Source organism: Anser anser, assembly GCF_964211835.1.
Source record: "Anser anser genome assembly, chromosome: 13".
NCBI classification, from domain to species: Eukaryota; Metazoa; Chordata; class Aves; order Anseriformes; family Anatidae; genus Anser; species Anser anser.
The window spans coordinates 13,356,052-13,380,185 of NC_139734.1; the positions used below are offsets into that span (position 1 = coordinate 13,356,052).

At 59.6% G+C, this 24,134-nt stretch overlaps 1 protein-coding gene and 1 long non-coding RNA gene across 10 annotated transcripts; one reads left to right on the plus strand and one right to left on the minus strand.

The window, feature by feature from the left end:
- On the minus strand, positions 1 to 24,134 carry DRP2 (dystrophin related protein 2). Of its 9 annotated transcripts, none has more exons than XM_083797844.1 (24): positions 22,457 to 24,134; positions 14,412 to 14,565; positions 11,068 to 11,201; positions 10,261 to 10,417; positions 9,506 to 9,626; positions 9,023 to 9,291; positions 8,700 to 8,846; positions 8,116 to 8,194; positions 7,561 to 7,621; positions 7,382 to 7,443; positions 7,066 to 7,140; positions 6,406 to 6,607; positions 6,187 to 6,272; positions 5,428 to 5,585; positions 5,141 to 5,307; positions 4,874 to 4,985; positions 4,397 to 4,533; positions 4,061 to 4,126; positions 3,800 to 3,865; positions 3,380 to 3,523; positions 2,577 to 2,814; positions 2,349 to 2,469; positions 2,144 to 2,230; positions 1 to 2,032 (listed from the first exon to the last, which is right to left on the minus strand). In XM_083797844.1, the coding sequence occupies exons 2-24, from the start codon at positions 14,517 to 14,519 to the stop codon at positions 1,851 to 1,853; spliced, it is 2,979 nt and encodes a 992-aa protein (XP_083653970.1). In that variant the 5' UTR covers positions 14,520 to 14,565; positions 22,457 to 24,134; the 3' UTR covers positions 1 to 1,850. The 9 variants fall into 9 exon arrangements, with proteins under 9 accessions (XP_083653970.1, XP_083653974.1, XP_083653969.1 ...); XM_083797848.1 differs by lacking the exon at positions 22,457 to 24,134 and adding an exon at positions 22,025 to 22,371 and having other exon boundaries at positions 1 to 1,541; XM_083797843.1 differs by lacking the exon at positions 22,457 to 24,134 and adding an exon at positions 22,025 to 22,371.
- On the plus strand, positions 14,574 to 17,687 carry LOC310881110. The gene is made up of 2 exons (XR_014572126.1): positions 14,574 to 15,365; positions 15,723 to 17,687. It is a non-coding gene; the product is annotated as an uncharacterized lncRNA (long non-coding RNA).

Consider the following 24,134-nt stretch of genomic DNA (forward strand, 5'->3'; position numbering starts at 1 on the left):
CAGTATAAATACAAATTTATTCTCTTTCCAGAGCAGAGGTGGAGAGAAGCAGCCAGGGCAGCAGCACCGCGGTACATGGTTACCAGAGCATCAGCCAGCCCGCTCCCCTCCCGGCCGCCTCCCAGCCCCAGCCTGCCCGGGCTCCCTGGGCACACAGATCAGCCACTGCCACTCCCCACAGCGAGGCTCTGCACCAATTTGGCCTAATCCTGCCTTTTTCTACCTGGGGGACCCCTGATCTCACGCAGCCGCTGTGCTCCTGCAGTGCTTTACCCACTCATGACAGCGTCCCCTCCCTAATGCCACCACCGCCGCCTCCAGCTCAGCCCGCTGCCACCAGGATGGCAAGGACGGCAACCCACACACCAGCACAGGGTGCTGGCACCCAGCACCCTTGGCGCTCCGTGATATGGGCACCGCTGCCCTGGTGGCAACATATCCCTGGTCCCAGCGCGCTGCCTCAGCCCCAGCCTCCCCGAAGAGCTCACCAGCGCATCCCGCACAGCCAACAGCCCTGTCCCTGCAGCTTGGCTGCGGGGCAGCGACACACCGACACGCAGCCTTCCCCGCACCCTGCCGTGCCCAGCGGCACGGGCATCTCCTCCCTCCGCCGCCCCGGAGCAGCAGCGGGGCCACGCCAGCCCTTCTCGTGCCCCGGGGCACCCACAGCACCTGACTCCGCAGCTTTCTCGACGTAACGCAGCCTGAGACAGCCAGCCCGAGGGAGCCTGAGGGACCGGGAGCCACCGCCACCAGCAGCAGCCCTGCTCCAGGGCAGCGCGGGGATGGGGGAAGGATCCTGCAGGAGAGGGAGCTGGGCGGGAAGTGCAACTACACTTCGTGTTAGGGTTTAATGGCGTGAGTCCGTGAGAGTATTTAAGTACAGAATATATATATAATATATAGAAATATATGCAAATTAAACGATAAGGCTCTGTTATAAAGATCCTCTCAAGATAAGGCTACTAGCTGGGCTGAAGCTCTGGTGTGGACTCGCCCCTACCCCACGAACCTGGCAGCCTCTCCCCCCGGCAGCGCGTGCCCCGCTGGCCGCAGCGCTGGGCAGCAGCGTCCGATGCGTAAGGCGGGCAGCTGGGTGCTGTTAGGAGGAGTTCCTTTAAACCCCAGGGGGCTGTTTGGTGTCTGCAGGAGCATTTCAGTGCCCACCGACCTGGAGGACCCTGGGCAGAACTGTAGAGGAGCAGGATGCTGAGCTCTGCGCCCCGCGAGCGCCAGGGGACACGTGCAGCTTCCACCACGTCAGCTCTTTCTTCTGAGCCTTTCCGTGCAGTCCAACGAGTCCAAGCCTGGATGCTGCGGCCGAGCAACCCAGCCGGCCCCCGGGGGAGCCCACAGCCCCGCTCCCACATGGCCAATGTTCCCCTGAGATCTCCTGGAGCTGGCAAGCGTCCTGCCTGAGCGAGGGAGCCTGCCGCAGCACGGGGAGCACGGCGGGGAGAGGAGGAGGAGGGGAAGCAGCCAGGCAGCTGGTTAGGAAAAGCCTCTGGCTTACGGGAGGTGTTAGATAAGGGAGGTCATACCTGGAAGAGAGATGGAGAGGTCAGCAGAACAGCGCCTGGGGCCAGCTGGTTAGAAGGGGACTGCTCGGGGATGGCAGAAAGCGGGCGAGGGGCTGGGTGGGCAGGGGGCAGCACCCTGGGTTAGTGCTAGCACCAGGGGACATCTCCCTGGGTGCACACGTGGGCAAGGGATGGCGCTGAGCACGCGGTCACAGAGCATCCCTGGTCACCGTCCCTGCGCAAAGAGCCATCCACAAGCAGCCAGGAGAGCTCACACCGCCGCTGCTGCTCTGCCGGGTAAGCGGGGCCTCCGCCACGGGCGGAGGTGGCTCAAGGTGGTGGCTGCAGCCCTGCTGCCATCGGGTCTGTCTGCGCAGCAGGGAGCTCTTCCAGGACCCAGCTGCTCTGTCCTCTGCGCAGCTCTGGCCGCCTGTCCTTGCAGGTAGGAGAGCTCCTCCTCATCCTCGCCAGTGCCTGCAGCACTGCAACCGCCGCGCTCTTGGCCGTGGGCGCTGGGGGGGGATCAGCCGTCGTGGGGAGGGTGGGATCGGGGCAGGGCTCCGCCGGGAAACCTCATCTGAGGGAGCAGTAGGAGGCCAGAGAGGGGGATTTCGCTCGAGTACCTCGAGAGCTGGGGAAGGCGCTCCGCAGCTTCTCCATGATGTCCTCCAGGCACACGCTGACCTCTTGCGTCTTGGCCTCCACCTCATCTGCGGCGGGCAGGGGGCTGGGGTGAGCGGCGCGTGCACCCCGCCAGCCGGGGTCCCTATGGGGCAGGCGGCCTCCCAGAGCTGCCCTCCTGGAGCTCAGCCCCAATCCAACCCTCACCTGCAGTTTCGGTGTCGGGGGTGTTGTGCTCCTTCTCCTTTGCCTGGCTGCCTTCGGACTGGTGCGGGGATGAAGCCAGGGAAGATGCCGCTGAACCGTTGCCATCTGACTCTGCCGGAGGCTGGAGAGAGAAGGGGGCTTGTCACGGTTCTCTGTCCTTGTCCTGCTCCTTCTGGCCACCGCTTTCTGCCGCCGCCGCACGGATGGCCCCCGTTATTTGCTCCGTACCTGCAGCAGCAGCTCTCTGAGCCGGTGCAGCTGGGACTCCAGCTGCTTGTTGTGGTCCTCCAGGATCTGCATGCGCGTCTCCAGGCGGCTCTTGTGCTGCCGGAGGATTCGTGCTTCCGCCAGGAGCTCGTCGTTGCGGGGGTCTTGCACCAGCTCGGGGGAGCCCGTAGCCAAGGTCGGGGACTCCACGGCCTCGTCGTGCTGCCATTTCAAACGCCTCAGCTCTCCCTGGAGGATCCTGCAGGACAGCCCAGGTCAGCACCACCATCTCCTTTCTGGAGACCGGCCCGATGGCTGACTCGGAGACAAAGCTCTGCCGGAGGCTTTGCCGCAGGAGAAGCTCGAGGAGCAGCTTCTGACCGTCCCTGCGCTGCGGGGAGGCCTGCCTGCAGCTCCTCCTCATTTGGGTGGCGGACAAAAGGCACACAACTGCTTCCTAACAGGCTGAGAATAGGGGCAGGCAGAGAAAAACCCTGTGCTGTGCTGAGCTCTGCTCCGGGCTGCACCTTCACCATTCGACAGGAGCTCAGGGAGGAGACAGTCAGCCGTGCCCTGGGCTCACCGGAGCCAGTTCAAGAGGGGTTCTTGGGGAACATGTTCTGGGGATAGGGAAATCAGCATTCTGGGGAACAGAGCCTTCTCCCTTCCCTGGGGAGCACCGAGCCCAGTGCTCCTCTGTGGGCTTTAGGGCTCAGCCTCCAAAGCAGGCTCCACCCTGAGCTCTGCCCCTGGTCTAAGCCAGGTTTCTCCAGCCCCTTCCCCCAGACTCGAGCCCCCACTTGGAGAGCCGCCCATGCCCCAACCTGTTTTCATCCTCCAGGTGGGCCAGGATGCGCTCCAGCTCCCCCTTGTCATCCATGGGCAGGCTTCCTGGGACCTGCTGGCTGCCCGCGGGCTCTCGGTCCGTGATGGGGCTGGAGTGGCGCAGCAGGTACTGGTCCTCATCCCTGTTGCAGCAGGTGGAGGAAACACAGCAGTGAGGAACATCAGGGTGGGGATTGCTGGGCCCTTGGGGCTGGAGCGAGGTGGTTTTGTACGGGAGTTCCCCACGGCTGCTCCAGGTGGTGGAGCTCAGAGGTGGCTCCAGCAGCCCGGGGAGCTGGGGGTGCCCAGGAGCCTCAGGCTCCAAGGGCTGGGAGGGAAAGCAGGGATGCTCTGGGTGGGTGGGGATGGAGCCACAGGAACCTGGCTGCACAGAAGCAGGGGAAGGAGGCAGAACTCACAGGCTATCGTCGGGGGACAGGCTGTCGCTGAAGAAGGAACAGTTCTGGTTTTCCATCTCCGCAAGCCTGGAGGAAATAGAACTGGCTTGAGACACGTTCAGAGACACCTTGAACGTCTGCTCAGCGCACCCTAAATGCAGCAGCCCTGCAAGACCTCTGCAAGACCCTATGGCAGGCTCTGGCTGCCGTGCAGTGTGCTGGGAAGCACCTGTCCCCAAACCCCTCTGCCCCACGGCCACCAGCGGTGCCCGGTGCCGCTACCTGCTGGCAAAGTGCTCGATCCGGGAGTGGGTGTCAGCGTGCGGCAGCATCGGGGAGGAGGCTGGGCTGCAAGAGACGCACACTGGTCAGCAAGGTTTGCAGTCCTCACCCAAAACTTGGGCTTGGAGGGGCTGCCCTGCCCACCCCGGGCTGGCAGGGAGGCTGAAACCTGCTGCTCCAAAGACTCGGTGTCGTGTCAGCCCCGAGCAAGCTGCCCTCCATCCCGGGCAACACCCTCCATGCCGCTGCCTCCAAGCAGCATCCCCAGAGATGCTGCTTCCAGCCGAGGAGCCCACACCTCGGGCAGGGTCGGTGGGCACAGCCCGGGGCACTCACGTCTCGGAGAAGTCAGCCTCCAGCACGGACTGGACGGGCAGGTATCCTCTCTGCGGGTGCTTGCTGAAGTACTGCTTGGAGCGAAACTTGTTCTTCAGCGTGGTGGCAAAGTCCCGCATGTTCTCGCTGGAGGTGGTCTGCAGAGAGAGAACCGTTGCCCAGGTGCTGGTTGGCAGAGTGGGGGATCGCAGGCTGGCGTCCTGTGACCTGTGACGATCCCTTCAGGCTGCGCACAAGCCCACCGTCAGCAGAGACAAGTGGGGGGCACACGGCTGCTCCACCAGCATGAGCCAGGCTGGGCACATGGTGGATGCCACATCCTGCTGACCACGAGCCCCAGAGCAGCGGGGACACCGACAGCCCCCAGCACACAGAGGGGAACAAATACATGCAAGGTAGCCACCACCCTGGGGCTGCAGCAGCCCCAGCATCGCGAGGCCGCTGCCCTTGCTAGCCAAGCGCTGCCCGGCCCCGTACCGGGGTGTAGTACTCCATGATGGGGTAGTGCAGCTTGTTGCCCTTGCTGGCTCGGCCAGTGAGGAAGCAGGTCTGGCAGATATCCACGTTGAACTGCTTCAGGCTCCGATACCTGCAGAGAGCGGGAGGCCAGAGGGAGAAGCCACAGTCAGCAGAGCTGCTGCATCTTGGTGTGCAAGGAGCTCAGCAGGGGACGGAGAGGTTCGTGTGGCTCTCGCACCGCACCGACCCCACCGTGCTGGTGGCTGAAGTCCCCGCGTCCCCTACCTGAAGCCCTTGATGGGGCACTGCCGGCAGACGGAGCACTTGGTCTGGTGCTTCACCTGCTCGGCCATGGTGACGCGGTGCAGCACGGCCAGCCACACCATGGACTGCGGCTCCAGGTTGGCCCACTCCAGGAACTGGGACGCCTCGATGGCAGACTTGCCATGGCTCTGGGACGGGGAGGGACAGGAGGAGAGGCTCAGAGCAGGACCCAGCTGCCTCGGGACGCTTGTTTCTCACCACCAGCACGTCCCCATGGAGGGGCCAGCCCGGGCCACCGCGGTACTCACGAATCGGAAGCAGCTGCGGATGCTGGGCTCCACATTGCTGCCCCCGAAGGCCGCCACCTCCCCCAGCTGGCGCGGGACCTGGATGGCCTCGTGGAGCAGGACACCCAGGTGCCGCTGGTCGCACAGGCCCCCGGCGTTCGCCACTTGGCTGAAGAGGTCTGCGGCGGGACGGACAGGGAGACGGCCCCGTCAGACACACGGCTGGTGCCTGGGCACAGCCGGCAGCACGGGGGGGCAGCTTAAACCAGGGGGAAAGCACTGAGCTGTGGTTAAATAACCATCACCAGCATCCTTCCAGCTCCCAAAATCAGCAGTTTAGAGCCTTCCCGAGCCAGAGGTTATGGTTACAGCACTCTTATTTTATCCCTGGGTGATCAGCACCCCCGCCCCCAGCATCCTGTGGCTTAAAACACAGCAAAAGGGGCTTCCTTTAATTTGTCTGACCCCGACTGCCCAGCCACACACCCCCAGGGCTTTCCTCGAGAAGCACTGAGCAGCTGCTGCCCCTTTGCCTTCGCCGCACCGCTCCTCGCAGCGCCATGCAAGCAGGACCCCCGCAGCACCAGTCACTGTGCAAAAATGCCTTCTAATTCAGGCGGCGTAGGCTTGGGGAGGGAGGCAGGGGTGGCAATGCAAGCAGATTAGTCACCACACGAAAGCTGCTTCTCTGATCCTGCTGGGCAAAGGAGGGCGAAGCTGGGAAACAAAAGCACTCCCGCCTTCCCCAGGTCGCTCCATGCGGGGCCCCGGGGGACTCACACTGGAACTTCTCCTTGACCTCCGTCCCGCACAGACATGCAATGCCCGTCTTGAAGGAGAGGGCCCTCATCTTCCCGCTGCGGCCGCTGCAAGGCGAGATACGGCACAGGGTTGTTTTTTTGGTGGGGGTTCAGCAAGGCAAGCCCGCGCCAGCCACCCCATCCCGAGCGGCCGGGGCACCGAGGCCTCCTCCCGAGCACGGCAGCCCGGGGCCGGTACCTGTCGAAGACGTTGAGCAGCCAGTTGAGGCTCATGTCGACGCAGAGCGGCACGTTCACCAGGATGCCCCGCTCCTCCTCCAGCCTCTCGTAGAGGGCGGTCAGGCAGTGGATCACCTCCACCACGTCCATCGCCCGGTCGCTGGGCTGCAGGTCGTGCTCGTTGAAGATTTCCAGGGCCGTGGCCAGGGTCACCATGTCCACTGAGAGGAAAGCACATGCCTGCATACAGCTCCACAGCATCCCTCCCTAGCACTCGCTGCCCCGAATTTGGGTTTGCCGGTCCCCTTCCTCCTCTGTAAGCAGTGGATCCCCTCCTGCCCTTGCCAGCCTGCCTGGTTTCTGCTCCGGCTCACTCTCACAGCTCCTCCAGCCTCCCCCGTTGCTGCTGGGTGACCTCCCGTCTGCTCCCGAGGTTTGTAACTCTGCGCCTGGTCCCTTTGGTCTCAGATCGCTTTGACTCACACCTGCCCTCGAGCAGTTCCACCCTGACCCAAAGGCAGACATCTCGCCAGTGAATTTGCTGCTTTCCAGCCACGGGCTCATCTTCCTAGCGCTTCCCTGGTGGGCTCCTGCCTCTGATGTGCTGATGAAAGGCTGTGTTCACTTAATGCCTCTACCCAGGGAGACCCAGCGGGAGGGACATGCTTCCCACACTCACATCGCAGGGCTTTCTGCACCCGCCGCAGCTTCATAGCCGTCCGATACGCCGAGAACTTGATGTTGTTCAAATCCGCTGCAATAACACAGAACGAGAAGAAGAAAACCGCAGCTGAACATCCTTATCTGCAGGGCAGCTGCTGCCCCCAGACACCAGCACCGCCAGCACAAGCCTGGCTGCACCCAGGACCCAGCTGGGGTTTGGACCCCATTGCCTTTGGGGGGAAAGTACAGAGGCCTCATGCCCCTTCTGGGGCTCTGGGCACCTCGCGCTGCACCCCAAGCAGCAAAATGAGGTTCTGTGGCAGCCTCCTCACCCAGCGTCTGGTACAGCTCCGTCATCTTGGGGTGGTCCCAGCACGTTGTCTGGGCCTGGTGGCTGGGAGGAGGAGGGAAGGAAACCTCGAGTCAGGCTGGGAATCCTTTCCAGCCTGTGTGCCCACCATCAGGCACCCTGGCAGGCCCGAGCCCCGTCTGCGCAGGGCAGCACACTCACTTGATGTAGTAGGGCACTTTGTTGGGGGAGATGGCTCGCTCCCAGGGCACCTGGACCGAGGCTGCAAGGAGAGGAGCAGAGGTCAGGCCGACACCAGGCGCTCCTCCCAGACCTGTAGCACCCCGTGTTCGCTATCCGGAGGACAGAAGCCCTTGGTGTCCCTCAGCAGTTTTCCCTCGCCACGGGCAGCTTATCAGCTCCAGCAGCTGGAAATGCTGCCGCTCCCCTCAGACGGCAGGACCAGGGCTGCAGAGACACCAGGGCCAACAAACCCCGCACCTGGGGGACTGCCTTTCCCTGCCGTCTCTTGTCTTACCCACCCAGTCCCCGAGGCCGGCACTGCCCCAGGGTCACCCGGGTGCTGCTGCAAGCGCCACGGCTCTGCACCCTCAGGGGAGGCACAGAAGTCCCATACAGTGGGGCAGCACAAGGCCAGCTTTGGCAGATGCCTCCTGCCCTGGTCCCTATGCCTCATGCACCATCACGGGCACTTCCCCAGCTTTTGGGAGGGAAGGCGCCCCGCAGGCAGCGCGGCCAGGGGGACCTGTCACGTACAGGAGAGGAAGTGCTGGGAGCCCGGCCCGAAGTCCCGGTGGGCATCTTGGAGCTGCTTCAGGCGTTCGTTTATGGAGGCCTGCAGAACGGGACAGCAGAGCGCAATGACAGCATTTCCGTCGAGCATTTTGGATCACAGCCCCCATCAGGAAGGCCTGTGGATGGACTCGGAGGTGCCCCAGCCACCCAGGTCTGCCTCCTCCCTTGCCTGCCTGGGATTTGCATTGCCCAGACAGCTCAGCCCTCACCTCCTCCCATGGGCTGAGGCAGCACAGGCCACGTCTCCAGCTCGCCTGTATCCGTATTTTCAGACATCAGCCCAACCACAGCTGGTATTGACCACCACCACCACCCCCAGTAGACCCCATTTCTCCTCAGACAGCTTCCTTTGTTCCTCTCATCGCTTTTTCCTGCTCTACAGATTTACCAGCCACCTTCCCCACACGTAGCTGATGCTCTCCTTCGGGAACACCAGCTGTGCCATCCCTGCCTGGCCAAGCCTTAATAAATCGTCCCTGAGGTTCAGCATTTCCCCGGCATCCCCCTCCCTGCGGGGTGTTTGCAGGGCCCCGACCCTTCCCCACCTGCAGCTGCTTCCAGCGCGTGTTGATGTGCTCCAGAGTGCGGGAGTTCTCCATGGACAGGTGGACATCCGAGATGGCGAGCTGGTGTGCCAGGTCATTGACCACTTTCACCCCGTCCTTCATGGGAGAGAGCTCGTCCTTGAAGAGCTGCAGCCCCGTGCCCAGGGGAGCAGGCACAGGGCAGGGGAAGAAGGAGAAGAAGCAAGAAGGATGTCGGTGCCCAGGTGTGATCCCTCTGCTACGGGCTCCCGTGGGCCGTGCCCTGCTGCCCGTCCCTCCTGCACACCGAGCTGCCCCGGCTGGAACCGCGGAGCCACAAGTACCTTGGTCGACTGGATGTGCTCTGGCAAGGAGTCGATGAAGAGGTCCCCGATGGGCTCCCAGGTCTCACGCACGCTTTCAGCCTGGTCCAGCGTCGTGCTGAGCTCCTCCATGGCCCCTTTGATCTCCAGCAGCTGCTCCAGCGTCCGCTCGATGTGCCGGTGCTGGTCCACGCAGCGGGCCGTGAGCTTCTCCCACAGCTCGCTGGCCACGTTCGCCTGCTTCCAGACAAAGCGGCTGATGTTCTGGATGCGGTGCCGGGGAGAGACATCTGCGAAGGCAACGCAAAGAGCAAAAAATGAGAGCCTGGGACAGAAGCACAGCTCTGCGCTGGTCCCGTCTTCTGCCCAAGGACTGGGCACAACCCGGCGCATTATGGCAAGAGGCCCAGCACAGATGTGCCCCACCAGCCACCTCTGCTCCATCCTCCCCAGTCCAGCCCAGGAGGAACCACGGGAGGACAAGGAAGGGGGAACTCAACCGACCTTTGCTTTCTGAAGTTGGCTCTTCCAGTTCCTCAAACGGATGCTGGGAAAGGAAAGCCTGTGCTGACTCCAGGACAGAGTAAATATATGGCCCCCGGGACTTCACTTCTTCCATGAAAGCCTGGAGAGGAGAGCAGAGCACAGAGAGGAGACGACAAGCTGGGCTGGAGAACTACGTCCTGCTGCCCTTTTGCCGAGGGCTGCCGTGATTTACTCATCCAGTGCCCAAACGAACCACCCACGGTGACATCAAGGAAACACTGCCAGAAGGAAAAGTACCCAACCCTCACTGGAAACGCAGAGAGAAGTTAACAGAGAAACATTTCTGCAGTGCAGGGACAGGATGGCCACCCGCATGGAGAGAGCAGGGCTGCAGCTCTGCTGGGTGGGGATGGCCGGACAGCGAGACGGGGACGGGGCGTGCTGGGCCAGGGCTGCACAAGAGGAACCACCTTGTCCGTGGTGCTCCCCCTGGCATGGCGTGGAGATGCAGAGGGCACGGCCACGCCACCGCTGTGCGAGCTCAGCAGTGGGTCTGGCTGCTGGGGGAGCGAGGAGGGGAGCAGCAGGGTGCCCCGAAGCAGTGTGGCCACCAGGGACAGCTGGTTGGGGTTGGGGTTGGGGTGCCCTCTCCTGCCCTCCAGCTGCAGCCTCTGTGGTGCTGCCTGCCGGGTCAGGGATTTCTGCTCCGGGAAGCGGCTGGTGCCGGTGAGGACGAGGGACGGCAACCGTAAGCAAGGCGCAGGGGAGCGTACCGCGTGCGTCTCCTTCTCCTGCTGCACCAGCAGGACGTCCCCGCGCAGGGGCAGCTGCGCCGACAGCTCCTCATCCTTCTGCCCCAGCCAGTCGATGATCTCCTGCAGGGGCACCTGCAGCTTCCCGCTGTGGTCGGAGAAGGCCTCCAGCCGAGCCCTGGCACGAGAGCGGGGACAGCACGGGGGTGCTCAGGGGGTAGGGCCAGGGGAACCCGCAGCCAGCCGAGATGCTGTGGCACCAGGCGGGGAGGTGCTGGGCAGACGGAGCTCCACAAACACCCCAAACCTCGCAGCCATCAGCAGGGATGGAGCCGCTCTGCGTGCACCCAGGTCGGTCTGGGCTGTGCTCTGGGTAGCACGGGGGGCTTGGCTCCATGTCTGCGTGGCTGGGTGGCTTCCAGGAGCCAGCGTTGAGGCAAGAGGCAATTAACATGCCCCAGTTAAGCTCTCCGTCATGCTGCCACCGCTGCAGCTGCAACCTCAGAAGGTCCGGAGAGCCCATTCCTCTGCTCAGCTGGAGAGGGCTCCCAGCAGAGGGGCAAGCACAGAGGTGGGGGGAAAAGAGGCAAGACATGGAGGTGGCAGCAGGGAGGCTGGAGAAAGCAGCAGAGTGAGCTGGGATGAGGATGGGAGGGGGACATAGAGAGGATGCAGTGTAGGGAGAAGACTCAGAAGTCCTTGCACAAGAGAAGAAACAAAGCCAGGGTCGCTGTGGGTAACGCAGGGACGAGCTCAGCAACCTCCAACAAGCATGCACGGCCCACGAGGCTGGCAGGCCAGGAGCTTGCTCCAGGCAGGGACTCTTACCGAAGGCTGTGGGATTTCTTTTTGATCTCGTTCCAACAAAGATTCATCTCCAGAGGGTTCTGGGGCCCAGCAACACTGCTGGGAGCCCGGGGGCTTACACACGAAGGTCCTGCGCCATCCTGGGAGCCTTTAACCTGGGCAGAAACAGACGGAGCTGAAACGCTGCGCCCAGCTGCCAGCGCTCAGGCACCCGCCTGGGTGCAACGTCCCCTCTACCATCGCTGTGCCAGGGGGCACCCACCCCCTCTGCCATCACCATCCCTGACTTTTCAGCTCTCGAGGGGCTGCACCGCTCTGCAGGGGGCTGCTGGCTGCTCCAGGGAGGTGGGCGCAGCAGGCTCCACTGTTCCTAGTGACCGAGGGGACCTGCCAGCCTCCTCTACGCCACCCGCAGCTCTGTGACTGCCGCCTGCTCCCCTGCAGAAGCACCAGGCTATTCTCTGCCTGCACCGCAGATCTGAGCTGATCCCCGCAGATGCTGCTTCTCCTCCGCACCTCCCCAGAACCAGCAGTGGCACGAAGGATGCTCTGACGGGCTGGGGGGCAGACGGCAGCCAAACCTGAGCCGGTCCCTGTGCAGTGTGAGCACCTCCAGCTCAGCCCTGCACCGCCAGCAGCTGAGCCCGACACCCCCAGGGGACCCTGCCTGGAAAAACGGGTGCTAATCACTGAGCAATAAACCCTCGGTGGGTGGAGAATCCTGTCCTAAGCCTCTTGCACTGCATCACACTTGTTCCCTCTTGCAGTGGCAGCAAAGGCATTGTGCTAGCTGGCCACACCAACACGCTGGCGGGACTGAGAGCATCTCACACAGGACCTGGTGAGCGAGAGGGGATTTCCCCTCCAGAAGAGTGGCCTGGTGCACAAAACACAAACACATTGTGATGCCAAGTGAGATGCGCTTCGCTGAGGAACAGGCAGTGTTTCACTCTAATGCTGGTTCGATATTAGAGCTCATTTGGGGTAATTATCCCCAGGTGATTAATCAACCGTAATTAACTGCATTAGCACTTTCTAAACAGTACATGCAACAGGCACCCTTTGCCGGGGAAGGGAAGGAGCAGACGCGGCTCGCTGCCTGCCCACGGGCTGCCCGAGCACCCCAGGACAGGCGCAGGGCAGCGGGGCCCTGGTGCAGCGCAGAGGAGCCGCAGGCAGGAGCAACTCAGACCCAGAATTTGGCCGTGCAAGTGAAACAATGCTCACCCCGTGCTGGTTCTCAGGGAGGAGTCAAATGCTCACCGAGTGCTGCTAAGTCTTCTTCATCTAAAAACATCTAACGCCAGGCTGTTCTCTGCCCCCCACACACCCTGCCGCTCCAGGAGCATCAGGAAAACAGAGAAAACCATCGCCCACAGAGTTCACAGGAATCTCGGGGCCATGAATAATGAATCACTCAAGCTAAAACTGCTGCTCGCACTTAGGAGAAAATAAATAAAACCCCACGGTCTACGTGCGCACCTCCTCATGCCACCGAAGTAGGTTAGTCCCACCGCACTGCCCAGGAGCGCCCGGCCCTCCGCTCCGTGCCCGGGGGTGCCAAGGAGAGGATCGGGCTGCAGCACGGCTCAGCACAAAACAGCCTTCCCAGCCCAGTTTAAGACGATGCTAAAAGCCCACAACCCGCAGACTATCACCTGCAGACGAGCCAGGGACGGTGGCCAAGCACGGGCCAGGCGTTGAACACCTGCCCCCCTGCAAGCGAGCAGGGAACAAGAGCTGCGCCTTCCCCCCGAGCATCCCCTGCCCATCCCTTCCCCAGGGCTGCAGCGGTGGCAGCCTGGATCCAACCCCATCTGCCCTCAACAGGTTTATTTTCAGGCCCAGGACACTCACGCGGGCTCCGGTCTGCCTGGTCTTGGTGCAGCAGGGCTGCTCGGAGCGGCCGGCGGAGCGGGCATCGCCTCCTGCCCGCTGCGCAGCACCGGCCGGCAGGCAGCAAGCGCTGCTGTGAGCAGGGCTCGGGGCTGCCCCCGCCACTGACCCCCCAGGAATCTGGAGGGGGGCGGCCGTGCCTCCTCCCGGCCTCAATCCCAGCTTTGTCCGGCAGCATTCCTGCGGCCTCCAACCTGCCTTAACCCCGGGGGTGCCGCTGCTGCGGAGCCCCTCGCCCTCTGGTGCCCCGCAGGTTGGGCTGTCAGGGATGGGCTTCACCCAGGGACAGGTCCCAGCAAGCTTTGGCTACCCTGAAGGTAAACCTGCCCTTGAGATGTGACCCCAAGGAGCCAAAGGTGCCCTCCTCGCCCCAGCCCGGCACTTGGTGCCAGCACGGCTTCTCCTGCCCATCCGGACTGGGTGCAAAGAGTTTGTTTTTGCCAGCAGGCTCCGGGCTGGCTCCCCGTGTCCCCCACAGTGCTGCCGGCCAGCATTGTTCCCATGCTCTCCTCCACCTACGGGAGGGAATGAAAAGCTCCCTGTCTCCCTGCCTCTCCCTCCCTGCGCATCTGACCGCTGGTGTCCCCGGGGCTGGCAGTGCCAGCCTCCCCTCCCACCACCCCGTCCCCTCCGTGTCCCAAAGGGGTGCAGATGGGCTCAGCCAAGGTGGGGCTGGCAGCAGGACAAACGAGGACATGAGAAGAAGGTTGTTTCCTCCATGGCAGCACCTACACCTGCACGAAGGAGGCGCAGAGACCCCTGCAGCCTGGCTGTTAATGTGTCCTGAACACACCGGTGCCCGTGGGGCAGAAAGCCAGGCTCAGGCAGGGACGGGGGAATCCTCGAGTGGATACGACCCCAGACAAGTGTGTTCCCACCCTCCAGGTGGGACCTTCTCTCCTCTGCCCTGTCCCGCCACATAGCCAGGACTTCCAGAGCCTTCCCCTCTCTGCCCAGTGTAGGTGAGCAGCCTGTGCAGAAACGCTCGGGGAAGAGGGGGCAGACCAGTAGTGTGAGCACCCTCCGTTCCTCGAGAAAACCAGCCCAGGAGGAGGACAGGCTCCTCTGCCTTGCAGCATCTCAGCCTTGGCTTTCACCAAGGCCTTCGTTCTGAGCTCTCCTCCGCAACCAGAAAGACTAGAACCATACCTTTCAGCAAAGGCTGACATTCCTCCACATTTCCAGGAAAAAGCAAACCCAGCCAGATAAGTAAGAGCTGTTGACGGCAGCCTCGTGTTCTTTATTCTGAAGGCAGCTTGAAACCCAGCTCTGCGGGTTGTCTCCCGTGCTCTACTTCGCGAAACACTTTGCAGCCAAAACGCTCGAGGAGAGCTAACGTCCTCATTAAGCGCGAGGCGACGGGGGGGCTGGAGCTAAGAGCTTTCCCCCCCCCGGCAGGAGCCGAGGTCCCGGCGCGCTCCCCAGCCCCGCGCAGCCGCCGCGCAGGAGGGCTGCCAGACCCTGCTTACCTGAGGCAGCGGGTGGGCAGCGCCGCCGTGCCGCGCCGGGGCCGCGCCGTGCCACTCAGGACATGGTGGGAGGACGTAAGGCCATTCCTGCATCACCAGGGGCTGCATCAGAGCCGATGCTCATGGGGATGGAGACGGCCTCGGGCGCAAGCACCTGAAAGGCAGCGTGAGAGGTCTGGGGTCAGCACCTCCCCGTCCTCAGCGCGCACCCCCGGCGGAACCCGGAGGCTACGTGCACTTGTCTTTGCACTGATGCTGCAGTCTCTTTTCATTCAAGCGTCCAACTCCTTTTTGCATCTAGTTATACAATTTGCTGTAGCAATGTCCCGTGTGCATGAGTCCCACAGCTGCGTCTTAGAAAAGGGCTGGGTTTGCTGCAGGGCAGGGGATGCATTGCGTTTAAAAGCAGAGGGCAGAGAGGCTCTCACTGCACTCCGGACATGGTCACAACCACTTCTGTTTGGACATAAAAAATATATTTTACAAACATCTTTTTTCCTCTTATGTTCAGAAACAAAATTTTCTAGCACCTCAGTCCCTCACACATGCGTCTCATATAGCCAGCTACCTTTTTATGTGTTCTTACTCGTTACAAATTATAAAAGTCACGTTTTTATTCAGAAAACCATAAGACCCAGAAAACCAGTGAGCAGTGTCCCCTTCATCTGTTCTACAGGTCTCAGTAAAACCTCTGGTCATCTTGCCGGTTTCTTTATTTACTGTTTGGAGTCTGAGCCAAAACAGTGATTTTTCCCATTGCCAGCACCGACTCCAATTTACACAAAGCCATGAGAAAATAAAGCCCAGAGGGAAAGGTGCATGGCAATGATTTACCAGAAACGAGCAATTTCCCACCACAGAAGCACGATCCCAGAGCCCTACGTGTGGCCGGAGCCAGCAGAGGAGCCGAGCACAAACACGCACAGCGGGATGGAGACACAACGCACAAAAGCTGTGAGTGCTGCACAGGGCTTTGCCCACGCAGGCTCAGCACTCGGGGCACAGACCAGCAAAGGGCGATGCTGGAGTGTCGCCGGGGCAGGGCTCTGCCCCTCCTGCCCAGCCCGGTGGTTATTTTCCTGCTTTCAGAAGGAAACAGCCGCCTGGCCAAGCAGGGATGGGTGCAGGGGGAGAGCCCCTGTCCCTGGCTCCTGCTTCCCACCACCCTGCTTCCACACCCCTCGCTCCCTCTCCCGAGCTTCCACTGCCTTCCCTCCTCCATGACACGCGCTAAGAGAACAGCTTACCCTGTTAGGATTTTTTTAATCCCTGAGCAATTTCTACTGCCGTAATGCTCTCCGTCTCCGGCAGAACAGCCTGTGCTGAGCTCTCCAATATGCTGATGATCCAGGGGCCTGCCCTCCCTCCTTCCTGCCACCTGCACGGATGAGCATCGCAGACCACGCACCGCAGCACCCTCATCCTGCTCCTTTCCCCGGAGCTGGCAGGGTTATCACGGCACGGCAGCAGTTACAAATTCCAGCGTCCACAGAGACCCCCCCTTATGCAACACCAAGGGTGCAGCGGATGATTTCTGCCTTTGACAGGAGATAATATACCCTATTATCTCAGTGCTTGTGCTCTTAGTGCTTCTTTCTGCGTTCTGCTCAGGGAGAAGTCTCCGCACACAGGTTTGGTGCAGTTCCGGAGAAGGGGAAGGGAAGCCTTGTCCTACAGGTGCCCGTGGGTAGGACTGGTGGCTCTCACATGCTCTGCCGGCGTTATGGAAAGAAGAAAAGCCCTTTTGGCACCCCCTGGGTGCCGGGCCTGACCTCCTTCAGCAAAGACAAGGTCCTTCAGGACACGGAGCCATGGTGCAAGGGAAAAGAAGCCCGTCCAAGGCAGCAAAGCCCAGATGCGGAGAGCCCGAGATGATCTGGAAATAGCTCAGCTGTACGGCAGCCAGCACAAAGGCAGACATTCAAGGGGAGAGACGACCAGACGGTGAGGCTCGACTGCGAGCAAACCAACATATGATCACTTCACCAAACCCCCAGCTATTACAGGAGAAGGAGAAATGCTCCTGCTCTGCTCCTTTGCTGTGGCACGCAGTAACTCCAGGTCTCGCACTTGTAGCGTAGTGGTGCCGCCAGGCACCGTCGGGGCGCTGCGGCACGTGCAGCAGGTGTTTTACGGATGCTTCTGGGCTAAACGTCCATTGCTTGCTGCTGGTGCTTCCCAAGCTCCGGGGCTGTGACCCCCCTCACCTCTCCCCCACCAGCATTCACCTCGGGCGTGCTACAGCCAAGCGACACGATCAGTCCCAGAAACGTTGGCAGCCGAGCCAGCCTGGCTAAAAACGCGTGTTAAACAGATGCAGGCATTCAAAGGGGAGGCAGAGGGCACAGCACGGGGAGGGGTGTCATTAAAAGCACTGCTTCCACAGGGTGAGAGGCAGAAGCCTCTCCCAGGAGCCGGAGCAGGACTGGGATGCAAGAACTGAGCTGCAGTCCGTGCAGGACGGCTGATGCCACTGTCTGTGTGGGAGCACAAGGGGATGGTAAGGAGCCCGGAGCTGCCCCGTCCCACATCAGCCCTGGGGCACTGCGAAAGCGCCGCCTCAGCACTGCGCTCCCAGGGGCTGTGGCCAGCTCCCGGCCTTCCTACCAGCGTGAGGGAGGCTCCAGGACGTGATGCTCACCCTACAACAGCCATTTATCAGCGTCCATACCTGTCTGCCGCAAGAACCGGCCCCACAGCTCCAGAGCTGCAGTTCCCACAGCCCATTGCAAGCACCTCTTTGAAAAGGTGTTGAAACACGAAAAATGCTCCTCCTGGCCCTCCGGACGACTCAGGAGCCATGTGGTCAGGCAGTCCAACCAGAACTAATGCCAGGATGACCCCTGGGAACGTTTCTGTGCAAGAAGGGAAATATCAAGGCCCCTGCAAGCAGGAGCAGGTGGAAACTGCGCATGAAGAGCTCATGAGAAGCCGCCTGATGGGACACCAGGGCACTGCACCCTCCTGCTGGGGGAGCAAGGGGTGAAACTGTGCCCATGTGTCCCACACCGAAGGATCTGGTCTTGGCTGGAGGTACCCCCTCCGGGCACAAAGGCGATGGACCCTGAGGGGGGATCAGGTGCAGCCTCCTTACACGAGGCTTTTTTGCATCCTCCCACGTGAGAACACCCGGCACTTGCCTCTGCTTTTGGTATGCGTTTCACTCCGCTGTGTTACAGCCACCAAACGCTTCAGTAACGAAGCTACACTGCTTTAGCCTAGCTTGAGACGGCGATGTTCCTCTAGACGAAAAATAAAAAAAAAAAACAAAACAAATCTCGACGCTACACTTCAACAGCTGAACGCAGCTGCGTTAGGGTCTGTTCAAAACAGAACGGCTGCCTTTTTCCTCTCCCTGGATGAGCTGTACCTGCTACAAAACCAGCCCTGGCGCACTGCTCTCCCGGGGAGGCAGCTGTGGCAGCCTTTGCCCGGCCTCAGCCCCAAGCTGCAGCGGAGCTGTGCGGCTGCAGAGGCTCCACAGCTCGTGCCTTGGGTCCTGCAGCAGCTCCTCTCCATCCCAGGCGTCAGTAAACCCCCACACCTGTGGGTACCAACACCCAGGAGCATAACTTTGCTCTGCCGTTGTTTAGAAACCCAGACCCAAACTCCCCCAAACATCAGGGTCATGCTGCAGCTGTCCCTTATCTCTGCAGGACAGGAGGACAGGAGACTGCCCTGGAAGCTGGAATTCCGTGCAGATGTTGCATTTGCAGCTCCCTCCTGCACAAAAGGACAACAAATGCGGCAAACGGGGCAGGAGGTCTCTCCATCACAAGGCTCACGCTTTGAATTGCTAATTTCCTCCAAGACATTCTTTCCGGGCTGAAACTTTCCACTTCATACCCTGGCCTATCAGGAAAAAATATGGCAACATTTTGAGGCAAGGCAGCTCAGCCTTTATCCCACGAGGGGAATGGAAATACAAACACACTCCCTGCTGCTGGAAATGTTAATGACTTTGTTGTTGTTTAACTTACTGTACAAGAGAAGTAATAACATTTTAGCTCAGCATGCTCAGTGTCCTTTAAGGGGAAAGGTGGGAGGCTTGCGGATATTTCAAAGTTCAGCTCCCGTCTACACGCTAACAAAGGGAGCATTCCCAGGCTGGCAGACAGCAGGGCTCCCTCGGTGGTGCAACAGCACATCCTGTTCCAGCAAAAATTGTTTTCTGCATCTGTGAGTAGATAGCGTAAGCCTGAGATCTAGGGCCAGCAGACTGACTTCCCAAGACCCCACTAGGTCAAGCTTTGGTGAGAGAGAAGGAAGAGAAGTCCTCATCCCACTGGGGCTGAGATTAAGGATAACACGTCTCCCTCCCGGAGCAGGGGTCCTTCGTCTCCATCTGTGTACACACCGGGAGCAGATACCTGAACATGCTCCTTGAAAACCTCCCCGCAGCCCCCTGGTTCCCAGTTGTTCCGGCACGCAAGGAAAGGGCCAGCAGCAGCCTCCCATACAGGCAGACACTGAAAGCGTTCTCAGTCCCAGGGCTCAAAACCCAGACACCAAAGCTGCAGCTCGGCCTGGCACCGCTGGCAGGACACCGCACGGACCCTCTGCCTCTGCAGCGGGACCTCACGGGGCAGTCCCACCTCACCACCAGGTCCCCTCGTTAATTACAGCCAAGGGTCCCGCAATTAAGCTGCTCTTCTTAAGAAGTAGAACGAAATCTCTGGTCTATCTGGTGGTGAGCACGTGGCACAGAAGAGACCCAATTCAGCAGGCGTAGGTGAAGTGGGCGCCCTCCCATCTCACAAGCTGCGTACTGAAATGACCACTAAGATTTTGTACTCACAACCAAAACTGTCTTAAAATTCAAGTGATAAGCGGGTGTCACAGGTCCTAATAAAGAAGCAGGGTCTCTTCTGCTGGCTCGCTCACTCTCCATCCTCCCAAGCAGAAGAATACACATGCACACACAAAGGCTCGAGCTGAAAAATGTCCCCAGTTACATTCTTTGACCTGGGAATCAGGACCCCCACGTCCCCAGCCAACAAGGTGAGCGTGGGTGGATGCTCACGGCACGGCCACGCAGAACTGGCTGTTCCTCTGACAGCCTAAAAACAATTCTTGGCAATTTAGGAAGACTGAAATCTGAATTTCTTTCACATGCCCTTCCCGACTCGCAGCTGGGTTTTGAGCTGCTCTCTCCAAAACTCGCTTTGCTGAGGAATTCTTCCCATCTCTTCTCCTCCTCCTCCAATTAGGCAGCACTACATGTAGCTACCCCTGCACCTTGAAAGCCAGCTGTAGGCACGCAGCCCCGCTGTGCTGGACACAGAAGTCGCTGTCTGACAGACCTGACAGACAAAAGGAGCGGGGGAAGAAGCCGGCATCGTCCCCACCCACAACAGGGCCAGCAGGGGGTAAAACTCGCTTAATGGCCAAAAGAAGGTTGCAACAACCTTAAAAGCCTAACCTAATTCCTCAGAGACTTGGTCATGCTCTGTAGCCTCGAAGCCTGGCTATTTAAACCCACTGAAAACCCCGAGCTTTCTCTTTGTCTGTCTCTGACAACCTGAGCTTTTCCTTCCCTGCTGTTAGCGGAGGAACGAGCCTTGCTGCAGTGTGAAAAACGCATCCCCCGTTTCCATACTGTATACATGAGGAACACGAGTGGGGAGAGCACACCACCAAAAACCCAGGCAGGGCTGTGCTGGCTCTCGGCTTCCTTTACGCTTTGTTTCTCATTCCCAGTGTTAGAAAAACATCTGAATACTCTGCCTCCGCCCCACGGGCTGGTCCTTGTGAACTCCCACGGCACCGGGTTCTCCGGCCGTCTGAGACAACGCGTGCACCGGGTGCCACGCGGAATCCTGTTTCCTTCCCGTCCCTTCCCCGGGATGGATCGGAGCTACCTCATTTTTAGGCTAGGGGGAACAGCGAGACGGAGCTATTTTGGCTCAACGCTGAAGAGCTCCGCTTGATCTTTATACACCTGTGAACATGAGGTTTTGGGAAGAGTGAACTCGTCCTGCTCAGGATGTCTTATTTCATGAGATTTGTAATTCCACTTTCATACGTTTATCACAGGCATCCAGCCTAAAGCAGAGGCCTTGAATGTACTGCTCAAGATAGTATTATAGTCACAAATTCACCATATGTCTCAAGAAGCCAGACCTTTTGTTTGAACCCGTCCATTTAACCCCTTCACTATCCCACTTTGTTTAGTTTTGAAAAGAGTCACTCCACCCTGAGCAACCCCACTTACAGGTACAGCCCTGGACAATCACAGTGAGCGTGAAATGTCTGTCTCAGGTGTTAATTAGAAAGGTTCTAGCCTCATCTTAATTTTCACCAAGAATCGTCATTTTTTTTCTCCCTTTTTGGAGTGCCATTACCTACTTGTCACCTTTCAGAGTGGGGAACTGGCAGGTGGCAACGTGAGATGGACTCAAAATCAGATATGTACATGCACATCTGGCAAAAAAAAAAAGGGAAACCCCCCCTGCTGCAACCAAACCTTGCAGCTGGGAGTTTGTGTGGTGTGTTGCTGCAGGGGACTCTGGTCAGGCAATAAAGACCACCAAAAAGAATAATCACACAACAACTCTCCTGGCTCCAGAGAGATGAGCAAGTAGCAGACAGCTAAGGGAGTACAAAGGACCTCGTATCGGGGCACAGATAAAACACAGATGCATGGAGATCTGGCTAGATCTTTTTTGAGTGATAAAACCCGAAATCCATCCAAGCCATCCCTATGTCCCACGGCCAGCACGGGGGCAGTGGCTTCACCCCCATGTGGCAGCACTCGGGCAACCCCAGCACAGAGCCCCTGCGAGGGCAGTGCCGGTGATTTCACCACACGCCGGTGGTGCCGTGCAGAAGGGGAGGCTCGAGAGACCCTGCTGGGGACCAGCAACAGCCTGTCGAGCTGAGCACTGGCTTGTGGTCACCCTGCCCAGTGGGGACAGGGATGCACAGTGCCCGGCCCCAGGGAGCCAGCGGTGTCCTGCCAGCCCCGGGTGGCTCTGCCCACAGCACCGGGGAGGTCAGGAGTGGCAACACAGGGCCTGGAGGGAGGAGGAGGAGGTGGAAGGGATTGGGGGGGAAGCTGGGAGAGGGAAGGTTGAGACATAAAAGGAACAAGGCTGCACCGGGCACGGCAGTGAACAAAAAGGACAGAGCTGGGACGAGAGCCTGATCGCAGCCTGCTGCTCAGAGATATTCCCCACTCTGCCTTGCCCTGCAGCCAAAGCCTTGCGGGAGAACGCTGGGAGGCCAGCACGCACCCTGCTCCGAGCAGTCCCTCAGCCCAGCCGAAAACACTGCCAGGGTGAAGGAGCCTTCAACGTGAAAAGAATCAGAGCTCGTGGAAGGGATGCTTGCTGCTATTGTTTGCCTTGGGCATCCGCATCACTTACCGTTCCCTGGTCTCTCCCCTGTGCAATCACCCTTGGCTGCCCTTCTCTCTGCCCATGTCCCCCCGACACCCTTCTTTTCTTCTCGGCAAGTTTCCTCGCCCGCACACACGCGGACAGCACCGCTGTGAAGGGACACACACACGCACGCACGCACTGGGGTGTATTTCCGAGGTTAGCCATCTGGATATTTCCCCCTTTCCAGCACGGCCAGGGTCCGAGCGGGAAGCAAATCGCGCCTTGGCCTACCTTCCGAGTCCGCCAGGTCTGAAACGCGGGCAGCAGCCGTGCGTCGGGAGCAGGGGCTGTGAATCAGCAGAGAGGTGCCGGTGACAGGGATGCATGCTGAGGCTGAGCGCTGCGCCCGCCGCCTCTCCTCCTCCAGCGCCCCGCTGCTGTGTTGCTATGCGATCACGTCCCCGGGAGGAGCAGCATCTCTGCCCGCACGAAGGGGTACCCTTGGCTCGGCACGCGCCGGAGGAACAAGGACAACCCCACGCCGCCCGGACCCTTGGAGGTCCCTTGGCGATCAACCCCAAGGAGGGGAGGGAGAGGAGCGGAGATGCAAAGGCAGACACGAGCGCGGGAGGAGGAGACAAAACACACATGGAGAGAGAAGGTGGGGGGAAAAAAAGGAGGGGGGGGGGGAATACAAGCACACAAAAGGAGCCGTGGTCTGACCTCCGGGGACCCGCCACAGGCTGCTGGACTCAGACACGCTTCCCGACGCTTGCCGATGTCTCCCCGCCGCCGTTCAGGACTGACAGCTCTCATTTGAGGTTGTACACGGCCGTGTGTGTGCGTGCTGGAAAATGCCAGACACATTCACCTTGTTTCTTAACCGCAATTTGGATGTCTGGCGTAAGATTTAACAAGTTTAATTTTAAAATGGGCTATTTTTAAGTCAAGAAGCAAAAATAAGACAATCACGTAAATTCAAATATGCTTCCTATTCTCCTTAGAAAAGGAAAAATAAGTAAAGGAAGACCCAGTTCTCCAAGCTGCAGAGAAATCCTCATCCAAGATTTTTTAAATGTCAGGGTATTTTGTCTGAGACAGAAGGATTTGGGCTGCTAACTTGGCTGAGGACATGAGCAAACCGGGAATTTGGATTTTAGTCCATACGTAACAAACAGGTTGTGATTCTTTGGATCTTTCCATCCAAGGATCCTGAACTCTGCTCAAGGTGTCAGTGATGCTATGCCCATATTACACAAGCAGAAACAAGAGTTCAGTGACTTGGTCATTCAGATCCAACCCTAGTCCCACACTGTTGCTGCCAGACTGTCTGAGCCTCTCCCTGGGAAAATTAAAGCTCGGACAGCACTAAGGTCTGGTCCTTGTCAGAACGATCTCCAAGCAGCCTCAGCCTCTCTCCTCGCAGGGCTTTTGGTGGGCTGCGTACAGCCAAAGGTTGGTGAAGGAATGCCCCCCCCCGGCCTCAGCTGCCCACTTGTTGGGACATCAAGGTTACGTGGCAGTCCGTCCGGGGCCCTGACTTTCTCACCCCACAACACTGTTGGAAGGTGGATATGAATGGATATAAAGCTTTTCCAGATTACCAATTTAAATCTGGAGAAGTCAAAATACAGCTGGCCTCCGGCAAAATGCGTTTGAGAGAGTCCTCAGGAAACCAGCACGATCCTCACAGCAGCTCCAGCGGGAGCCTCCGGCACGGGGGCGGCCAACTCTGCGGAGCCTCTGCTCCCGTCCCGGTGAGCCCCGAGTCAGGAGCAGAGCCCGCTGGCACACAGCGAGGCAAGGTGCACAGACACCTCATGTAGCTGCGCTGAGCAGAGGAGAAGTATTTTTAAGTAGCATCTTTCAGGTAGTTGGTTCTGAAAGGAGCAACGCTGCATACTTCAAGTATCAGCCTGAGAATGGGTACGTACTCCACACCTCCTGCTTTCAAAAGCCTTTTCAATAGCTTCTACTTCCACAACAGCCATAGTGATGCCACACAACTTGTTCTGAAAAGCCGTATTTAGACCCAAAATAATCGATACGGATAGGAAAGCGGAATAGAACTGTCTCTCTACTGGGCTGTTTTTGTGCACGCTTACACACACACAAATGACTCCTGGGTTAACTAAGGAGAGTGAGGGGAAGGAGAGAGCAGAGTGCCGGAAGGGCTACCCAGGCAGTCGGAGCACACCACCCTGCAGAGACACGACCGACCCAAACCGCAGCGTGCGTCTGTCACCGACGCGGCGAGGAACATGACAACACGGCTAAACACAGCGGGCACGCATCAGGCCAAGTTACACATGCACACGAGACAGACATCAGCGCGGAGACGCGAGCAGACAGCTGGAGCCACACAAATAAGGTACTTTGCAGTACACGCATCCTAAATTAT